This window comes from Mastomys coucha, unplaced genomic scaffold (assembly GCF_008632895.1).
Source record: "Mastomys coucha isolate ucsf_1 unplaced genomic scaffold, UCSF_Mcou_1 pScaffold21, whole genome shotgun sequence".
Lineage (NCBI taxonomy): Eukaryota > Metazoa > Chordata > Mammalia > Rodentia > Muridae > Mastomys > Mastomys coucha.
The window spans coordinates 122,121,920-122,142,621 of NW_022196904.1; the positions used below are offsets into that span (position 1 = coordinate 122,121,920).

The 20,702-nt window shown below is 49.7% G+C and overlaps 1 protein-coding gene and 1 long non-coding RNA gene across 2 annotated transcripts in view; one reads left to right on the forward strand and one right to left on the reverse strand.

The window, feature by feature from the left end:
* The window catches only part of Ctbp2 (C-terminal binding protein 2), a gene marked incomplete at its 3' end in the record, with an annotated part of 28,615 nt that overhangs the window by 4,481 nt on the left and 3,432 nt on the right, over positions 1–20,702 (reverse strand). Inside the window, exons 2-4 of the mRNA XM_031384951.1 lie at positions 7,042–7,196; positions 6,702–6,846; positions 2,959–3,165 (exon numbers count right to left, since the gene is read on the reverse strand). Of these exons, the coding sequence (XP_031240811.1) occupies positions 2,959–3,165; positions 6,702–6,846; positions 7,042–7,196 (507 nt within the window). The remainder of the gene's footprint in view (positions 1–2,958; positions 3,166–6,701; positions 6,847–7,041; positions 7,197–20,702) is intronic.
* LOC116103115 lies at positions 9,652–13,464 on the forward strand. Its single transcript, XR_004123393.1, has 2 exons — positions 9,652–9,887; positions 12,071–13,464. It is a non-coding gene; the product is annotated as an uncharacterized LOC116103115 (long non-coding RNA).

A 20,702-nucleotide genomic window follows, 5' to 3' on the forward strand; every position in this document is an offset into this window, starting at 1 on the left:
CTGGGCTGGAAGTCTTGGGTTCTATAAGAGAGCAGGCTGAGCAAGCCAGGAGAAGCAAGCCAGTAAAGCACATCTCTTCATTGCCTCTCCATCAGCTTCTGCTTCCTGAACTGCTTGAGTTCCAGTCCTGACTTCCTCTGGTGATGAACAGCATTGTGGAAGTAAGCTGAATAAACCCTTTCCTCCCCAACTTGCTTCCTGGTCATGATGTTTGTGCAGGAATAGAAACCCTGACTAAGACAGTTAGATAGTGGACCACAAAAGCCCTCTGAACTCCACAGTGGCCATCCTTTGCTCAAACTCACAATCCCCCCCCCCCCCGACAGCACTTCCTTGAAAATGATGGTTTTTAGCATGAAAATGGTGGTTTGACTGGATTTCAACTAGGCAGACTCCAAAGTACACCTTATCTAAAACCCTATTCAACAGAGGCATAGTGCTGTATGCCTTTAATCCTAGCACTCTGGAAGCTGAGGCAGGGAGATCTCTGTGGGTTCGAGGCCAGCCAGACTGGTCTACAGAGTGAGTTCCAAGACAGTTAGAGCTACATAGTGAGAGACCCTGTCTCTAAAGACAACAGCAGAAAAACACAACAATAACAAAACTGCCCAACAACAAGCCCCCATCCCCAAACAACAAGAAGACTATTCAAATATGTGGGCAGGTCAGTGCTGATGGCTCAGTGGGTAAAGTCTCGGCTGCCTGGTCTGACAATGAACCCACATGGTAGAAGGGGAACCAACTCTGCTTGTTCTTCAACCTCCAAGTGTACTCCGTGGCAGGTGCACACCCACATACAGACCCATAGAAAGTGTTTTTGAAAATGAGGGCTGAAAGGGAGATGCATATTTCCCAACAGCCAGCAGCTGACAGTTACTCTGGTTGGCAGCACCCCAGCCGTCCATGAAGGGCTAATAAGGTCACTCTGACAGAGTGACAGCTGCAGTGTCAACGTCATCTTCCTTGGAAGACGAAGCTGACCAGGAGGTATACTAGCCGCACTGCAGTGCGTGGCAAAGGAGCAAGCAGGGTTGGACAGTGGAAGGTGGCAGGAAGTATGGCAGAGACAAGGACTCGGTGACATCCCTGAAACATGGGATTGAGGACCCCACCATGTGGTCCATGCCTAAGAGGATAATGATTCCTTCTTCTGTGTGCTCAGCCTCCTGCACTGTGGCCTGAGGCCTTGGTAGGTCCAGTACCTTAGGAGGTAGCAGGAGTCCAGATTGCCAAAGACACATCTAAACACCCTGTATTGACAGTGCCATTTTCAGTGGAGATGTGTCTCATTGACTCACACGTAGGTTTTCACTGCCCTCTACTCTGACCCAGAGAGCTTTTGTCTAAAGCACTATCAAAACTCACAGTCCCTGTAGATGAAAACCTAAGGGCACAGGCCATGTTAAGACAAAACACTTTCACATTTGGCAGTACGCACAGAGGCAAGTGTAGACCCTAGGTAAAGGTGCCATGATAAGAATTGTTCTAGTGTTTAATAAAGCACATTTTAAAAAAGTCATAAAACCTCATGTGCTAAATTAAAAAACAAAATCAAATTGAAATAGGCAAATACATAGGCAATTTTTATAAATATGGCAGGCAGCCTGAGAGACCTCTGCTCAGTTCTGTTGCATGTTCACTTGAGGCTCTCCTGTTGTTTTCCACTAAGAGGGTGCTCTTGATCCCCGCTAGGCTGCTCTAATGGGGAGCCAGCAAACAGCCTTCCTCCTATCTGCCCACTACAGCTCTGGGGGTCACAGAGAGTCAGAGCTGGGCCTGAGAGCCAGGGAGACTGCAGCAGCCATGGATATAGAGGAGCTAGCAAGGGAGCTTAGGAAAGCTGAAAGCCAGCAGCAGCCATGTGACAGGGACACCTGGAGGCCCTAGAATGTGGAGAGCTTCCCATTGGTTGGTTGGCTGCTCAGAGCTGCCCACAGGCTCTACAGCCTCACCAGAGGCCATCCCAAGCCACAAGAAGGGCTTCCAAAACTGGATGAGCACTTTAGAGTCACGGTAAGCGCATGCGGATACCAGTAGAGGGTGCTGCAATGTTCACCCATGGTACCTGCATTTCTGAAGCCCTGTGAAACCTCACAGATCCCTCCCCAGCATCTGATCCTTAAACTCGGACTCCGAGTGCTCCAGAGGCTAGGGAGTCATGCCCCGGCGAAACATGAGTAACCCTGGAGTCAAGCAGCAAGTTGTCCCTCTTTTCAAGCTGTCTCTCCGAAGCCGCACCCCTCAGCTACCCCTGAGCTAAAGGTGAAATGTTTTCTGGAGGTCAGAATTGAACTATCCCATGTGGTCCTCATGCTGCCCTTGGGTCTCAAGTGGTAGCAACCAGGTGCCATCCCCTGCTGCCATCTCTAGTTACAGATCCAGAAATGGAGGCGGTGAAACCAAGTAACTCCCTGCTTGTTACAGAGTAGGTGAGTGGTGGCAACTAGCTAGGGGGCCTATTCCAGCCCACATGAGGGTAACAGCAACAGCCCTGGTCGGTCTGCTTGCCATCACTGCTCAAACTTTCCTTGGTCTTCCCTACTGCACTTGCTCATAATGCCAGGGCCTCTGCTCAACTATCTCCATGGCAACAACCAGGTCCAGAAAGATCATGCCTTGTCCCATTCCCACAAGAGATTTTCAAGACTGTGGCCTGGCATTACTCTCAGGCTTGAATCTTTAAGGGGCTTTACATTACTGCTGCAGGGTGCCATCTGCATTCAGCAGCCTTCAGGACCCATGTGCCCAGGTTGCTATATAAGCACATAGCCAACCCATTACTCTCTGCCCCAGGGAGATTTACCAAGCACACCCCTTTCCAGCTGACAGCAGAGGGTGCGCTCCTGCTGTGTGTCCCTGACCAGCAACATAGAAACGTTCTTGTAGAACAGACTGAGATCTAATCTCTGAGCAAGTTGACACTTTACTTATACCAAACCCATCTCAAGGGGCACGTACCAAAGCCAATGAGACCCAATGTCTCCCCTCGGATCCGAGCAGCTCCTGAGGCGACCTCACGGATCTGTTCCACACTCTGTACTCGTGTGCCTTCTCGTAGGGCCTGGTAGAGCCACGTGTTCCGCCGATATAGATTGAGGATGTGGCAGACTGTCGAATCTGCTGTCTCTTCCACTGCAGCAGATGGGATGTTGCACACGGCAATCCCTGAAAGGGCAGTCACAGAGGTGAGCAAAGACCCAGGATCCCAAAGTACCCTGCTTAGAAATGGAGGAGAACCACTCCAGGGTGGAGGTCAAGCATTCAAGTAGACTCTGAACTCACTGCCAGACCAACTCCCTCTTTCTATCCCTGGTATGAGGCCCAAAGGAGCTCTGGAGCAGGCAGAAGCCAGTGAGTTCTTTGGCCTCAGCTCTACCCAGGCAGGACCCAGAGTGGAGGGCTAGAAGCCCAGACCTGTTCCAGAGCTGTAAAGGTCACGGAGACTATTTAAACCTTACACACTCTAATGAAAACAAGAGAAACCACCCACTAATCACTGTCTGCAAACATAGCTCAAGCCAAGCATGGCAATACACGTTCCTAACCCCAACTCTAAAGCCAGAGATAGGAGGATCTCGATTGTAAAGCTCTCCACATTCCTAAAGCTCTTGGTTTGTCTGATTCTGGTAGAAAACAGGAGGCCACTGGGGGAACTGCTTAATGGGCCTGAGGGCGCCTGAGGTAGATCACCCACTCCTCAGAGAGGTAACCTACGTCCCCAGGAGGTGTCAGGACACCATCTTCCCTTCTTGGGCAGAGGGCATTTTGAGGAAACTGGTAGCTTTCCTGGCCACTCTTCAGAGCAAGGTCTAGATGTCTTGTGGACAGCCTACTCAATAGAAAGCAGAGGCCCTGATTGCTCACATGTGACCTGGACCTACCAGACAAGCAGCTTTCTAAGCAGAGTGGTACAGGCATCTGGCTACCCTGTTGCTCAGGACAAGCGGCTTCCTCTTGACCTATAGATCCTTCAAGGTGGCCTTGGCTTCTGTTAATTTTAAGACTGGGGGATAGAACTGAGTTCATAGACAGGAAGGAGATAAACAGTTCCCTAATGCTCCTTAGCAGCGGTGGCATGTCTCATGGCTGTCCTGGGTCCAGGACTCGATGAGTGATTCTCTCAGAAGAACAGACAGCTCAGAGCGAAGCAAGGCACCATGAGCTGGTCATCCAGGCTGCCTCTCTGCAGAGGACATCTCTGGACCACAGGCATTTGTTAAGGGGCTTTGATGATGGGCGCTATTGCTCTTAAGAGGTGAGGCGCAGTAATCCTGCGTAGTAGAGGGGTCTCGTGCACGTGGAATAACTGAGCACAGATCTCAAGCATGGTCAAGCAATGCTGTTATTAGACTGGAAGGGCAGAAGTGCACGCAAGAGACCTTGGGCACTAACAACAATCTTCAGTCTTCTGAGGGAAAGCCCAGTGGAAGGTAATTCAGAATGTGCTGTGAGCCCAGCTGTGGCTCAGTGCTGTCCTCAGCTGACCGATGACAACCAGTGCTGCAAGTCCCCATGTGATAAAGGCAATGGTGAGAGGGGAACACACAGAGGGAGAGCAAGGAAGGATGTTTGCTCAACCTAACCCACAAGGCGCTCATGGAGCTTCTTGGCTCCAGTCCCCATGTGGAGAGGTGGGACCTACGCCTGAAAGTGAGTGTAGTTATAAATGGGCATTAATAACTGAATAAGAGGAGGAACCATCTTGACAAACATTGTTAGTTGATCGTTTGAGGTGTCTTATGGGAGACAGGCCAAAGAGTTCTGTGGACAAGTTTTCCTTCAGGGCTATCTATCAGGGTGTCTATTCCTGTACGGTTCTCATGTCCACAGAGAAAGGCCATCGTTACATGAGGTTACTTCGGAGCCACCATTAAATGGCTCTGAACAGCTAGACAGCTTTTTGAGGAGTGACCAAGGATGTTCCTCTGTGTTATGCAGGCTCTCTGCAGTGCTAGGGTCAGGAGTGGATTTCTGAGCCTGTCTTGACCTTAAGTACTGCTTCTGGTGCAGAGATGATGGGCTGCACTGCACGTACAGTTACAGAAGGCTCCACGAAAGTGCAGGTGAATTACTTGCCAGGTCCACTGTAAAGTGCACTGCTTCCGGAACCACCTTCCAGAAACTGGGCATACCTGCCATTCCTTGCCGTACCACTCTAAAGGGCCTGCTGGCTCAGAGAGAAGGGACACTGCATTGGAGGGAACTTCACTTGGCTGCTCTAGAGGCCCTCCCACGTAGTCTTCTGAGCGGCTCCTCCAGTCACAGTGGACCAGCACAGTGACAGCATTCCCATTCCCATTCCCTGCCTGTCTATAACTGGACTCCTTCCAGCTGGAGAAGAAAGGAGGGGCTGGACCTGTGTGAGAGGAGGGGGTGATGGGCTAGAGGGGCCATGTCTCTCACTACTGTCCCAACTCCACTCCCTTCCTGACAAGACGCCTGCTCTTAAACATAAGCATATTTGCTCGTGCCGCAGAAATGATACCTTTTTTCTGTTCTGGGAGACAGGGGTCTCACTATGTAGCTAAGGCTAGCTTTGAACTTGCTATGCAGACCAGGCTGGCCTCAAACTCAGATCTGCTTGCCTCTGCCTCCCCCATCCTGGGATTAAAGGTGTGTGCCACCACACGGGGAGCTGTTCTTATTAAATTCATGTTTGTGGCCTCACATCACACCAAAGGGGAACTCCGAGAAGCTATAACTGGAAATGAATGTGGCTGGCTGGGCTGGGGACAGAGGAAGACACCAGTCCCCAGGCTTGGGTAGAAAGCCTGGAGCTGAGTATAACTGCTCCCCCTGTATGGCTGTCTCAAGAATGTACTATGGACACAGGCTGATCCACCAAGGTACAGCTTTCTTTGCCCTGTTTTTACCTTAGGGTTCAGGTACATAAAAACAGCTTCCCTAAAGGCAAAGAGACTGAAATGCAAAACAAGGCCCCACCTCTCTCAAAGACTGTGTGACTGGAAGTTGGATCAAGGCTGCCTCAGCCGCCAGCATGGCAGGCATATCCCTGTGCTGTGGGCAGAATGGTCAGGTCTACCTTCAGGCCTGGTGGAAAGAGGACTCTGTGAGACTTTACAGACACCCAGCTTTCCTGTGCTAGGAGCGACAGGAGCTCTTGAGTCACATGAGGCAGGCCCAGGCGCATGCTAGGAATGGCCAGGCTGCTGTGGCCGCCATCAAGGCTTGGGTTTCCAGCCATCCGGAGGCATCTCTTATGGGCCTTGTGAATAAGGGATGACAATATAGGCACAGACCAAATGCTGGGACTCTGAGGCCACTCCAAATGTGCCCCTGAGCCCTGCTCGGGCCTCTTGGAGGGGACAGCCTCATGGAGGGGACAGCGAGTCCCCTGTGCCATTCAGGTACTCCTCCTTCCTGCTTGGCTTTCTGCCTGTCATTCTGTCTCTGGGAAGCCCTCTGGACATGGGTGCCAGGCGACGGTCTGCTTATTGTGGTGTGTTGACTGGGCCTCTTGGGGAGGGCCTCACTAGTCTACTGTTTATCTCGTCAAGACCTTCCAGTCCCTAAGCCTTCTGGGTGCGCTAAGGCAGGGGCCAAGCTACACAGTTGCATGGGAAAGGGGGAATAAGACTTCCTCAGGAATCAACCTCCAGGACAATAGCCCTGAATCCTGCCTTCTGCTCATCCTCCACTGAGCATGGCTCCCGGGCATCCGGCCTAACTCTCTGACTCACCAAGCTCGCCAGCTGCCTTGATGTCCACGTTGTCGTAGCCACTACCAATTCGCACGATCACCCTCAGGGCTTTGAACTTCTCCAGGTCTTCCCTGGTGAGGGTGATGGTGTGGTACATCATAGCACCCACAGCCTCATTCAACACCTGTCAGGGACACGAGTCACAGGTCAGAGCCCGAAAGGAACCAAGGAGATTGTGTCGGCAGAATTATAGGATGGTGCCTGAGGTAGCAGAGTGGGCTAAGGAGATCAGGAATGCCATCACACACATGCACTTCTGTGTGTGACGGACATCCGCTGGCCTGGAGGGCCCAGGTAAGTAAGATGGGGTGGAACCCACCTTCTCATGGATTTCCTGAGTGGACTGTGCATCGCAGAAGGCCACGGTGGCCAGGTCCTTTAGGATGGGCATCTCCACAGTGCAGTCTCTGCCATCCAGCAGTGCCACTAGGGGGCGGGAGTGCAGGGGGCCGTTCATGATCTGGGGGCGGATACCTGTAAGGAGAGACGAAAAGTGGGGTGAGGACATTGTGCAAAGGGGGCTCAAGGTGACACCCTGACCATCTCAGTGGCCAATGCCAAGGTAAGCAGAGAACACACAAGCCTGGTGGAGCCAGCTGTGATGTCCAAGGCAGGACGGGACACAGCCTTACCAGCTAATCACAGATTCTAGGTTTAATGGCTGTAGGTTAAGTGCAAGGCTCTCGCAGGAACTCATTTCACTGTAAGACTGGGTGCACACACTCTCTCTCCCTCTCCCTCTCCCTCTCAGACGAATGATGGATAGGAGGACATTTGTGTACCTCACTTGAATTGTCCCATAAAGTAAAACTGTGGACTGATGAGATGGTTCAGCAGGTAAAGGCACTTGCCACCAAGCCTGATGACCTCAGTTTGACTCCCTACAGTGTATAAGGAGAACTGACTCCTTAAGTTGTCTTATGATTTTCTTTTTTCTTTCTTTCTTTCTTTCTTTCTTTTTTTTTTTTTGTTTTTTTGTTTTTTTGTTTTTTTGTTTTTTGTTTTTCAAGACAGGGTTTCTCTGTGTAGCTCTGGCTGTCCTGGAACTCACTCTGTAGACCAGGCTGGCCTTGAACTCAGAAATCTGCCTGCCTCTGCCTCCCAAGTGCTGGGATTAAAGGCATGTGCCACCATTGCCTGGCTGTCTTTTGATTTTCATGTGTGAATGAACACACACACACACACACACACACACACACACACACACACACAAATACACACAATAACCCATGGCCTGTTTAAAAGTAAAAAAAGAGGCAGCATGAAGCTAAGTGTAGTCTGATAGCTCCAAGTCAAACCCCGGGGCCCCAAGACTGAGGCTACACACCAGGGTCATTCACCCTCATAGGGTACAGACCTGCTGCCATGCCTCCCCATGTGCACCGGGTCTCCAAACAAACAAACAAAACAGGCCAGCGTAAAGTCAAACAGGAAGCGTGCAGAGGTGTCTTTGTTCTGAGAGAACTTTCCAGAGAACTCCTAGGGCAAGCAGACAGCCCTAGCCTGTCACCCTGTGAAGTGAGATAGCCAAGGCCATTCTGGAAATGGGATAGGAATGGCCCTAGTCTGTATGGTACTCTGTGCATATTCTCTGGTCCTCCAGATGTAGCTCAGCCCAGGCACCTTCCCCTGGGCTGAGCTTCCCCTATCCAGCAGACGGGATATCCACAGTGCAGCGGCACCTGATCAACATCAAGGCACCTTTGGGATCACCTGCCGGGAGGTGGGGTGGGGGTGGGGGGTGTTCCTGACTGTCCTTCTTCCCAGCCTCTCCTTGACTGGAGTCCTCACAGCCTCCTTCCCTGGACCCAGCTTTGGGGGTACTTCCCCAGCCAGCTGCTTCCTTGTTAAGGAGATTAGTGTGATGAACTAAAATTGAAACAGGACAGCCTTCAGATATCCATATAAAGCTTCACAGCAGCCTAACAGCCACACGATGTACAGGGAGATCTACGGCCAGGGCTGTTGCCTCTCTTCCCTCTCGCAGAGGCTCCAAGCTGGGCTGTCTCCTTCCTCCTAGCCTGTTCATCCTGAGACTGCCTAAGGTATGGGAGAACGTGGCTGTCTCTAGGTTAAGTATTCCCTCAGATCCTATATGGAGCACAGGCTGTTCTAGGAGCCACGTGGCCTTTATGTGACCATTAAGATACCCAAAGCAGGAGCCTTTTGCAAAAGCAAGCTCACCTTCAGGCCTCCACCTCTTTGCTAAGGTGCATTGTCTTGACTAATGATTGATGAGGAAGGCCCAGCTCACTGTGGGCTGTATTACCACTTGGGTGGTGGTCCTGGATGCAGGCTTAACCAACCATGGGAGCAAGAAAGTAAGCGGCATTCCTTCATGCCTTTTGTTTCAGCTCCTGCCCTGCTTTCACTCAGCAATGGCTTGTGACCTGGCAGTTGTAAGCTGGAATGAACCCTCTCTTCCGCAAGCTGTTTTTGGTCCTGATGTTTCATTACAGCAATAGAAACACGAAGACAACCCTCCTAACTGGACAAGCGTGGATCCACTTGTACCTCACAGGCTAGCCACACACTCCCCTGGTACTCTTACCAACAACCACTGCACGGCAGGTGACATTCTCACATCATACCTGTACAGTCAGTCTCAGGACAGACTGGGGGCCCAAAGCAGAGAGAATGTTTTTGTCAGAAGAACAGCTGGGGTTGGAAGGGAATCATGGACCATCACAGACTGAATGGCAGTCAGATCCTGATGTTCAGCCATTCCTTCTGTACACTGGCTACCTTACCTGAGAATCTCTGACCCATAAGTGCAGTAAGGTGCCCAAGTGGTGTAAGGTGCACAAGTGGTCTCAAGTGCTAACATCTTTTTACCCCACATCTTTACTGGTCCATAGTTCTTATAATGGACAGGTTTGCCCTGTGAGAAAAAAAGCCCTTAATGCTCTGTCTATCCTTAGTGGGTCAAGGTGAGATGCTGGAGATGGCTACTGTACCCAGGTCACAGAGGGGCAAGTGAGGTGGCAGTGATCTCATACAGCTCTACCTGTAGTCATCCTGTATTCAATCAACCATGGAGCACTGTCTGCTAAGCAGGTGAGCATTCGAGCTGAGGCACAAGATCATGACATCAGCCCCTGCCTTTTTTTTACTGAGGGTCAAACTTCAAGACATGGGTGGATGGGTTGGCAGCAGAACACACAGGTAAGAACCTCTAGCTCAGTCTATAAGAAGCTTGGCTTTAAAAGGGCTAACAAGTTGGTTTATTGCACCAAGTCACAAGATTAGTTATAGACTTAGTAGTAATTTACCCCACCTCGCCAAGGGGGAAAGTACCGGGGACAAGCTGGCGATCTAGAGCTATCCAGTGCATCTGGAGTGGCTGAGAGCCACAACATGTCCATCTGCACTCTCAGAGCATGTATCTGTTACCCGGGTAACAGACTCCAGGTTGCCTAGTGATCATTTCCCTTCCTGATGTGGTCTCCTTTTTCTTTGGTGAATCCCATCCTTTGTTCTTTTCCTAGGCTGAGGTGGGTCCACGGTAGAATCCGCTAATAGCGGGGCAAAATAAGGGTGGCGTGGGCAGAGACCTATTGGCTGGGGAAGGGTGCTCAATTAGAGGTGGCAGCGTAGATGACAGGAGCCACCTGGCACCGGGTGTGAGGAGAAATGGGAACATGTCCCCTGCATATCGGGGAACACGAAATCAGAGGCAGAGCCCCAAACACAGACAGCTACCAGCAGATTTCCCATGTCTTTCAACAATTCTGACAAACTGAACCATTTCTAATGGAGTAGGTACATCTCACTGTAAACTGCATTATTAACACGATACACACATGGCCCTCGGGGGTGGGGATCAGTTCTCGGGTTGGCATTGGCCTGGAGCCATGGCTCATTCCTTCAATAGCGAGGGGAATTTGGGGAAAGAGAGCCAAAGGCACGGTGCTTAATGAGGATTCCTTCCAAAATGGAGTTTAGGCTCCTAGTTACGAGATACTGCTCAAGGCTTTCCCACATACCTAAACCCTAAGACTGACAAGGACCCGGCAATGCTGCCCTCCTTCCCAGCCTTCCACACTGGGGAGACACCTGACCAGACAAGGTGTTCAGTGACTGTCCAAAATGGTAACGTGTCCTTAGACCTTCCCCAAAGACTTGCTCTGTCCAGCAACAATTAGGCTTGTTACAGGAACTTGGTCAGTGCCCTGCTGCCAACGGCCTGCCCAGCATTATATGTGGGGCAGAGAGCTCAGCCAGTCCCCCTGGTGTCAATTACTAGCTGGCTCCAGGATTGCCTCTATACAGTATGGGCCTTGCTCACCTGTGTGTACCGTAGTGTTACAGCTCTTGGCCAGGCTGCTGCTGGTCCCTGGTGTAATACAGCTCAGAGTTAAAGCTGTCCCCAGTAGTGTTAAGTTAGAGAAAGCCAAAGACGACACTAAGCCAAGATGTTCACATTGTACTGGCCACCTCAGTAAAGCTAGGTTCAAGGTTCCAAGGCCTTATAGAGTTCAAGTGACTTCCGGAGAGATGCTGGCAGCTTTCTGGCCACCTTGTTTCCCTACCACACGATAGACAGAAAAAAAGCATTGTATTCCTGTATGATGCTGCATATCCAGAGACACACGATCCAACATACAGACAGATGCTACAAGCAGATGTGCTGTCAACTCCTTTAAACTAATGGGACTATAATGGATACATTATAGTCTAACCTTCAGTTACATTAATACAACGATGCACAGATGACCCTTCCTGTTTTAAGGACAGGAAGGTCTGGAGCTATTTCCTGGCTTGGGATCCCATGGCTGTCATGCTTCCCAAAGTTTTAGCAGGAAGAGAATGTGTTGATCCTGTCCCACACACAACCCTGCCCTGTACTTCTGAGGCACACCTACCATTTTCTTGAATAATATATGTGTAAAGTTGAAGAAGGAAAAGAATCCATGTCTAAAATGTGTTTCTGTTGCTTGCAAATTAAGAACCTAATGGCAAGGAATGGAGGGATAGGGCTCAGCAGCTAAGAGCACATGTTCTGACAGAGGATCTGGACTTCCTTCCCTGCCCCCACATGGTGGCTGACAACCATCTGGAACTCAAGTTCTAGGAGCTGTGGCACCCTCTTGTGGCCTCCACTGGTACTGCCTGCACCTAATGCATAGTCATAACCACATGCAGGCAAAAAAACTTATACAAATAAAATAAATAAGAACCTAGCTGCCTTTGGATTTCAAGAACTGGAACTCTTTACTCCTGTGTGACATAGTCCTTGTGAAGAAGGCCATACTGAGACTTTGGTCCTTGGAGGGGGTAAGAATTTCTGAGTTATCTCCAACGGATGTTATAAAATGTGAGCCTGCTCACCCTGCCTCCCTTTACAGGTACTGTCACCCTCCTCTGTACACACTCTCAATAATGATGCTACCTGCAGTTGGGACAGAAGATGGCCGTGTACTCTGGAGATTCCGGTGCCTTACACTGGTAGAACTGGGATCTGGAAGAGTCAGAGACCAGGGAACTCACAGGTAGCACTCAAGACAGCCTCTTGTAGACTTTCTGGGTCACATCAGACTGTTTCTAGACTAATCAGTTGTGCAGCAAAACCTAAGCGATGCACCCAGGAATGGCAAGGTCAAGTCAAGGCAGTCAGACTGAAAGGAAGTTAGTTCAAACAGTCCCTAGAGAGATTCCAAGATAAAAAAGTGTTGCCATGGGACGGTGAGTACCTAGCAAGAAGCTGAGTCTGTAAGTGGTCTCAGCTCTGAGACCCATGAGACAACCTGGGGGTAGGGGGGTGGGGACACTGAGTCATCCATAGGAGCATAAAGCTAAAAGGTAGAACACACAGGGAGATCTAGGAGCCCCTGTCACCTGCACAGCAAACTTCTCATGAGACCCAGTGAAGTCTTCCCAGTATCCTAAGGCAAGCTCCCCTTTTGGTATGGCCTTCTCCCTGATTATATTTTCCAGTGTGGCCCAATCCTCCTGGGCCAGGCACAATGCCTTCATCTCTAGAAAATCAGGTGGAAAACCAGAACAGAATATGTCTGTGGTGTGTGTGTATACTATATATCTTTATCTTTTGTATTATTTCACAATGCAAACCCAACATCGGGACTCAGGTCAGGTCAGGGGCTAGATACTGACATGTGGCTCAACCTTAAAGCACCCCACACATGACTATGTTGCTCTGCCAACACATTTAAGCACATTGTAGAACTGCTTCCAGCCCGCCTATGGCAGGATATACACAACAGCAAAATGGTTCCGGGAGCAGTAAAGACGACGGTGCCAGTTCAAGGAGGCAAGGAAGAGCCAACTCAGACAAGAGCCACCACTTTATGTCACACCATTTCAAAGATCAGAAAACACCACTCTTATCAGAAAACCCCAGCTTTTGTTGGCACAATTCTCAGCTCACAGGCCTTGTGGAGTCAATACCTCAGCCCTCCCCTCCACCCCCTCTGCACACCACACCACAAGGCCTGTTGAAATCTCCCTGCTGAGTGCTAGTGACCTTGACCTCTCTTGTAATGAGGAAAGGAGCCTGAAGGTCAATGTTTATCCACCACAGAAACAAGATGAGCCTGGGATGAAGCAGGGCCACATGGGGATACCCCAGGAGAAGGAAGCAATGACCACCAGCCCAAGCATAAGCCACTGCACAGCAGGGCAGTGGCCCACTTAGGATTCCATAATCCCCTCAAATCTGAGGACTAAGCTGTGACAGATTCTGAGTGTACTATAAAATGCCTACACCATGAAGGCATGCCTACACTGGCTGAGAGGTCACTATTATTTCTAGAATGAACTACTAGGAAGCAAGTCTAACAGGTGGACCCAGGGAGGGCAAGAGCAAGGTAGTCTGGTCCATGGTGGGCCCCGGGAACAGGCAAAGATGGTGAGAATAGCCTACAGCTACTGCAAAAAACCCTAAGCTTGTCTCTGGGCCTTTCCAGGAGAGACTGGGGCCTTCTTAACTCAGGAGGCTAGAGTACTCTGAGACCAGGAGGACAGGCTTCAAGCTGGGGGAGCTGGAGAGTTCCAGGAGAGGGACAGCCACAAGAATGCCCTAAGCAAGTTAGTTTGCCTAATGCACCTTGTACTTTGATGGTTGACCGCTCCCTAGTGAGATTCGCGGCTAGGCTCCCCCCAATCACCCACCAGGTCCACAGCAGCTTGCTGCTCCAAATACCTGAGCCATGGTCGTGCCCCACAGGCTTCCTTTATGACTGCCACTAACCCAGTCTGTATGTTTCCAGAGTGAAAGTTGAGTCCTACCCTGGTGGGAAACACCATTGTGCTTTCAATTCAGTAATAGGAGACCCAACTTAGACTACCCTGTCACCCCAGAAAGCACAGCATCTGTTGTTACTTAACTCACCACACACAGAACTTGAGTCCAGGCATCCCTGCAGCTTGTCCGGGATGCTCACCCAGAGGAAAATGACAGATCCTTTCCACGACTGCCTTGTCTGGGTGATTCTGATACTGAGGTTCTATCACCTGCCACTCTCCAGAAGCTATAGGCTCTCCAGAACGAAATACCTCCCTAATGAATTCTTTATCACAAGAAGCCAGTCGGCACAGACCTGCTGTGGTCCCTGAAGAACAGTACCAGAAACTGACCACTAATGGCATGTCCAAGTGCTGACCCAAGGGCATGAGCTCAACTGCTGTTTTTGCTAAGATGGGCTGCATGTCCTGTTTACCCGGAGGCCTGCCTCACCCAGGTGGTCCCTGTGCATTGGGCTTGAGAGTCCAGTGATCTCTAGGTGTGCAGATGTATTAGTTCCCCCATAAGTGAGGCTCTGTGACATTAAGTTCCCGCTTTCCAGAGTGGCATCCAGGTCCCTGGAGACCCCTCGTCTGCCTTTTGGAAGGAACACCCATCCCCTCCTCCTTCAACCTTGTTCAGAGATCACATCAGAGGCCCTCACATAATGAACCCGTGCTGCTTTAGCATCTTCCATATGTGTTCATGACACCCTGGCTCAGCTGTGGATGAAATCTCAGGAGACTTGGCTAGAGAGGAATCTTAAGGGGGGGGCTGGGACTGGGAGGTGCTTCCTGGTAACGAGCTGCCAGAACCTGGTGAACTTCCCGTTCACAACTGTCTATAACTCCTATTCCAGGGGATCCGACACCCTTATACAGACAGATATGTATAAATGCAGTCAAATCACCAATGTACATAAAAATGAATAAATTATTTAAAAAAAGAGAGAGAGATGGAGGTGCAATCGGAATTCCTTCAAGGTCACAGAGAAGGGCTTGATTTAGGTCAGCTGGATTTTAGATTCTAGCTCAGGCTCAGTGATGTGAAGGGGACTACCTGGCCCATGGCCACCATTCCTAGGCACTGCAACAGTGACTGACCTAAAGATTAGACCTGGCCAGGAATTCATCTAAGAAAATACACCAAGCCAAGAAAGAACTCCAAAACCACCCCCCTCTGTTGCAACCTTAGTGGAAAGGCTGGCCTTCAGACAATGCAATTACAGAGCAGACCCTACCCATCAATTAAAAACATGAGCTGGAGACTCCCCAGTCAAGAACCACACAGGTTGAGGACAGCACCAGGAAGGCTTCCTCCCTCCACGGAGGTCTTAGGCTTTGAGGTCTGAGAAAAAGCCATCACCATAGTAACTGTTACCCCAAGGTCCTTCAGTAAACTTCCTTTGATTTTACAAGGGCTTGGTGGGCAGTCCCCAGAGTCCTTGAAACAATAGTTGGGAGAGTTAGGTGTGCTTTATTGCCTTTGTCTTTACTCCTCAGCTTGACTAGGGGACACCTGGTCACTCTTCACCATGGCCCGTGACTCAAACATATACTGATGGACATGCCAGATACGACACACCCTGATGGATACACGGGATTCTACAAAAGCCCTGCCTTTCTTTGCAGGAACAGCCTTGAGGTGCCTGTGACTGAGCTTTGCAAGCACTATCCCATGGCCAGATAAGGTGCGATGAAACCCTGAGATAGCGGGGACCTCTTGGGCCTCTGCCAAGGGACTGACTCAGGAGGAAAACCCCCCCAACAGAGCCTCAGGCAAAGAAACAAGCTCCGGGACCACACTTGAGCCACAATGAGTAAGGTCAAGAGGGCTGGGGCAAAGCACACTGCCTGGCTCTGGGGGCTCCCACAGATGCTCACCAGCAGCCTAGGTGGGATACCCCTTCCACACAGTACCCAGGAGAGGATGAGGGAGGGCCCCAGAGGACAGAACCCAGAGTGAGTGCTTGTCAATCAGGGCTCCCAGCATATTTCCACGGGACTTGGGGTGTTCACTGCACATCTGTCTCCTCTGCTTTCAATTAGGCCAGAGAAGAGAGGTGTGCTCCACCTCCCTCAGACACACTGGCTAAGCTCTGGAGAAAAAGAGCTGCCTGGACCGAACATGCGCACCCAGACAGCTCTCTCCCCTCTCCTGTCCTGAGACTCATTTACCAGACTTGATGAATGGAGCTGTGTACCAGGCCAGCAAAGTAGGAACCCATTCTTGTAAGCTAGTGACCAACCAGCAAAGAGCCACCACTGCTGCAGCGGCTCATAGAATTGCATGGTAACACAGGAGAACACCGTGGAGGACTGCATGCAGGTACCACCAAGCATCTTCCCCCCGGGGACAGCCTGTGCCCTATGTGGCCCCACAGCAAGGCCTGGCTGATTCAGAGGCACATCCTTCCTGGCCTTAGAAGAAACTTAAGGATACAAAATGCCAAGTCCCCTAAGTCACCTAAGGAGCTAGATCCTGGTGGCTTTGCTCTGGTCTCTAGCCAGCCCTGCAGACCTGGATGCTCATAAGGTACCTCCTTGAGCTGTGGGGGCACCCTGGACAGGACAAGTAGTTCTTTTTTTAAAAAAAAAGTAACTTTTTTATTATTATTACATGCATACACTGTAGCTGTCTTCAGATGCACCAGAAGAGGGCGTCTGATCTCATTACTGGTGGTTGTTAGCCACCATGTGGTTGCTGGGATTTGAACTCAGGACCTTTGGAAGAACAGTCAGTGCTCTTACCCACTGAGCCATCATCTCTCCAGCCTGGACAAGTAGTTCTTAAATGCTAAAACTGTGCCCATGGCAATGGAGAGGATGCCAAAGATAAACACAATCGAAGACTGGAACAGAAAAGAGACTTGCAGAACCCATGGGTAGTGGTCCCTGAACAGAGGCGTACCTTCCCTATATCATACTGATACTGTGGTGCCAAGGTCATCTGACATAGGTTTTCCCTTTGTAGCATAGGCTAGACCAGAATTTATAGTGCCAATTCTGCCTCCCAAGGGTCATAGGTTTGTGCTCTCATGCTTGGCCTCCCCTTATGAAGGCTGAGAATACCTACTATGTTCAAGTACCTGGAGTCCCTTATACAGCAGGGCCTCAATACAAACTAGAAGGAGTTAGAAGGGAAGCTTTGGCCAGCCATAGGGATGTGTGAAGATGTGCCAGTTTCTTTTGGCACCTGTAGGGCCTTTTATGCAAAAGCTGAGAGGCAGTTGCAACCAGGACAGCAATGGCCCGGTAGACGAAACAATTCTAGATTTTTCCAACCATATGTTATGCCCAATCTCCCAATAACCCTATGAGAGAGAGATCTGTTATCACAGATGGGGCTGATTCTATATAACTTAAAAAAACTAAATCCTAAACTACAGCCCAAACAAAACATTAAAATTTACAGAGGCCATAAGCCTCACACAAATAATAAAAATCCGACACATTTTTTTGAGTCCCATGCGCTCAGATCACAAAGGCACAGTGAGAGGCACAGTGAGAGCCACAGCCGACTCATGCCAGGGCCTGGGGTTATCTGTGGGCACTGTGTCCACTGAAATGAAGGAGGCTCATGGGTGACCCTGGGAATGGAACACATGTTCTCTTGTCCTTCCCCAGGGGGGCCAGGGAGCCAGGCAGACTTGGCTCAGTTTTCTCTCCACATTACCAAAGCCGAATGCCCATAAGCACAGATGTTACTGTCATTCTGGAACTAAGGCAGTTCCTATGTGAGCAGAAAAGGGAAGAGGCCCTGTATGCTCGACTTTCTTAATTCTGCATGAGGTTTTAAGGCCCACAAAGACAGTGACATTTGAGGACCCTTTTGTAGGCTCACCATCCATGAGGCCAGCAGGATGTCTTCGCCAAGTGCAGCAGCAGCTGGCCAGGGGCCCTCCCTCCTCCTTTTCTCAGTCACCTAACACTAGAATGCACCAAGTCACATTTACCTCTCTATATCAAAGGCAAGTGACAGACAGTAAAGTCCTCATAAAGAGAAAGGAGCTAAGATTTGAGGCCAGCTGAACACAAAACACGACTCTCCGGACAAGAGCTCCTCTTGACCATTGCAGCCTGTAGATGAACTGCAGAGGGGGAAGCCACTCTGCCAGAGCCCAAAATTACAAGGAAAGAGGCTTGGATAAGCTTGAATGAGAATAAAAAAGTCAATAAAATAATAGACAGCGGCTCTAACATGAGGGCCAAGACCGCAACTGAAGAGAGGTTACGGGAAAGTAAACTTCCACCAGGAGCCAACACTTCCTTAGCTGGCCAGTCAGGAAAACACATCAGGGTCATTCCAAAAACCTTCCCAGCAGTAAATGCTTGTGGGTCCAACCCTCAGTGCAATGTTGAGGTTTTCCAGTGTTCCCCTCATTGAATGCTGGGAAGCTCCCAGAAAAATCTACCTTTTCTTGTGTACAGGCTTGTCAGGAATGGTCTCTGTGTTCTGGCCTGGTTCCCCAGCTCTGAATTTTTTTTCTCTAGCCAATTAATCTTTTCCTTGTTACAGGTGCTGGTAGACTGGCTCTGGTCCTCTCAGGACCAAAGAACCGCTCACATTCCATTTAATCAAAGGAGAATGCTCTTCACTGTAAGGATAAAATCCCCTAACATGTATACAGGGAAGAGTTCAGTCCTGTAGTCAGAACAGCTCAATGCCAAGTGTAGTCCTGACTCAGGCACCAGAGAGGGACAGGCAAGACTCGACACGGGTCTACAGAGTCTCAGTCTCAGTCTCAGTCTCTCTCTCTCTCTCTCTCTCTCTCTCTCTCTCTCTCTCTCTCTCTCTCTCTCTCTCTCTCTCACACACACACACACACACACACACACACACAAACTCTCCAATGGGAGCAGCCGCCACCCTGATTCTGATGGCACCAGGGCATGCCACACATGTATAAACAGTCATAGATTTTTTTTTTTTCCTAACTGACCTTAAGAGTCCTTAGTAACAGCCAGGGCAATGAGAGAACTATAGAATGGAGCCTCCGGGTGCTTCATCAGCACAGCTACATTAAGGAAAATTGCTGGGTTGTGGGGTGTGTGAGACTGCATTTCTCACAAAAGAAAGAGCCTGGCCCCTGGGCCTAGCCCTTGACAGGCTGTGCCTTGCTGGATTCAGGGAAGATGGGGCAGGGAAATAGCCGCCTCCATACCTGTGTTTGTGGGATGCTTCCTTGGCATCTGGCAGAGAGAGGCTCAGACCCTTGGCCACGGGTGACAACATGTGACAGCCATTGCCAGAAGGCTCGGTGGCTTGTGTTAGCTGGCCATGTCAGTGTGAGAAGGAGAGCCGACCCACCAGGTGCCATCACTCACAAAGCTCTGGCCAATAATCCTATGTGTATCTGTGTGTCTCACCTCGCTGTTCTGAACTGCTTGGTTGATGGGCTGGGCAATACTGGCCAATAGAAGCTGACAGACACACACCAAACAAAGCAACCATTAGTGTCTACACTGTGTCCTAAGACCCTTAAAAAAGCCCCCAAACAATCCTGCTGCAAACAGTTGACATCACTTCACCATACGGGCAGGAGAACAGAAAAAAAAAAAAAAATCAATTTCCCAGTTTTATTTCAAGACCCTCCACACTGGGTATAAACCAACAGATTTGGTGAAATCAAAATGAAGAATCAGTCAAGCTGACTGACCCTGCTGCTAATGAGTAACACATACGACTCCACTTCAAGATCCCAGGTTGCCTCCTGACCCGAAGGCAAGGCAGGCTGCCCGGCAATGCATCTCAGGTCTCTGATGCTTCTCCTTGGTCTAACACTGTTTTCCTCTGGGACTCCATACCTCTCTGCCTGGAGCCATGCCTAGAGATACTCCATAAAGTCTCCTGCTGCCTTCAGCATACCCTGATCTGGCTGTAGACTCCATGAAAACTGTCATGCAAATGCCATTCATGCAGCTGAACTGCAGCCAGGAAGCCAAGGCCCTGCCCCCAGCCCCGACTGGGTAGAGTCATAATGGCACACGGGATATAGAATAAGGAACAAGGATGACAACTGCTGCTCTGGGGTAGATCATTTGACAGAGAAATTTATTTGCTGGCAGACTTCCGACTGCAGAGTTGCTTGACACTGGCTCGCTGCCATGCAAATGAAATAAAAATCAATATCCTTGGGTCTGTAAAACAGTGTGTCAACAATCACACTCCAAACAACTTCTATAATACCTTTCACCCCATACCCAAATAGCAGTGAGTGTTTTCTGTTCGGGTGCTGTTCAAAATAAACAGAAAGGAAGGGGGGGCAATTTCGCAGGACCTCCTCCTTCAGCAAAACCTTTCCAGGACTTCAATGAGGAGATAATCTTTCTGTGATTATGACCAAACCCTTCCGTTGCTTAGCAACACATAATTAAGGAATATGTTTTCAGATCCGCTTTGCAAGCCCAGCCATTATCAGATGAAATTACTGGAGCAACAAATGTCATCGCCATGCAAATTAGTTGGTTGCAAAGAAAGAATGTTTGACTGAGAAAGAAGGCATGCCCCTCCAAAATATATATATATATATATATATATATATATATATATATATATTTTAACTGACTTCCACCCTCCTGGCACACAGGGATTTCAAAGTCAAAGTATATAATCACGATAAGAAAAGGGGAGGGACACAGAGCCATAATCACTAAGTATGAGAAAAACAAGAAAAAAACAAAATCAAACAAACAAAAATTACAATCCAAATGGTTAGCCTGTCTCTCTTAAAAAAA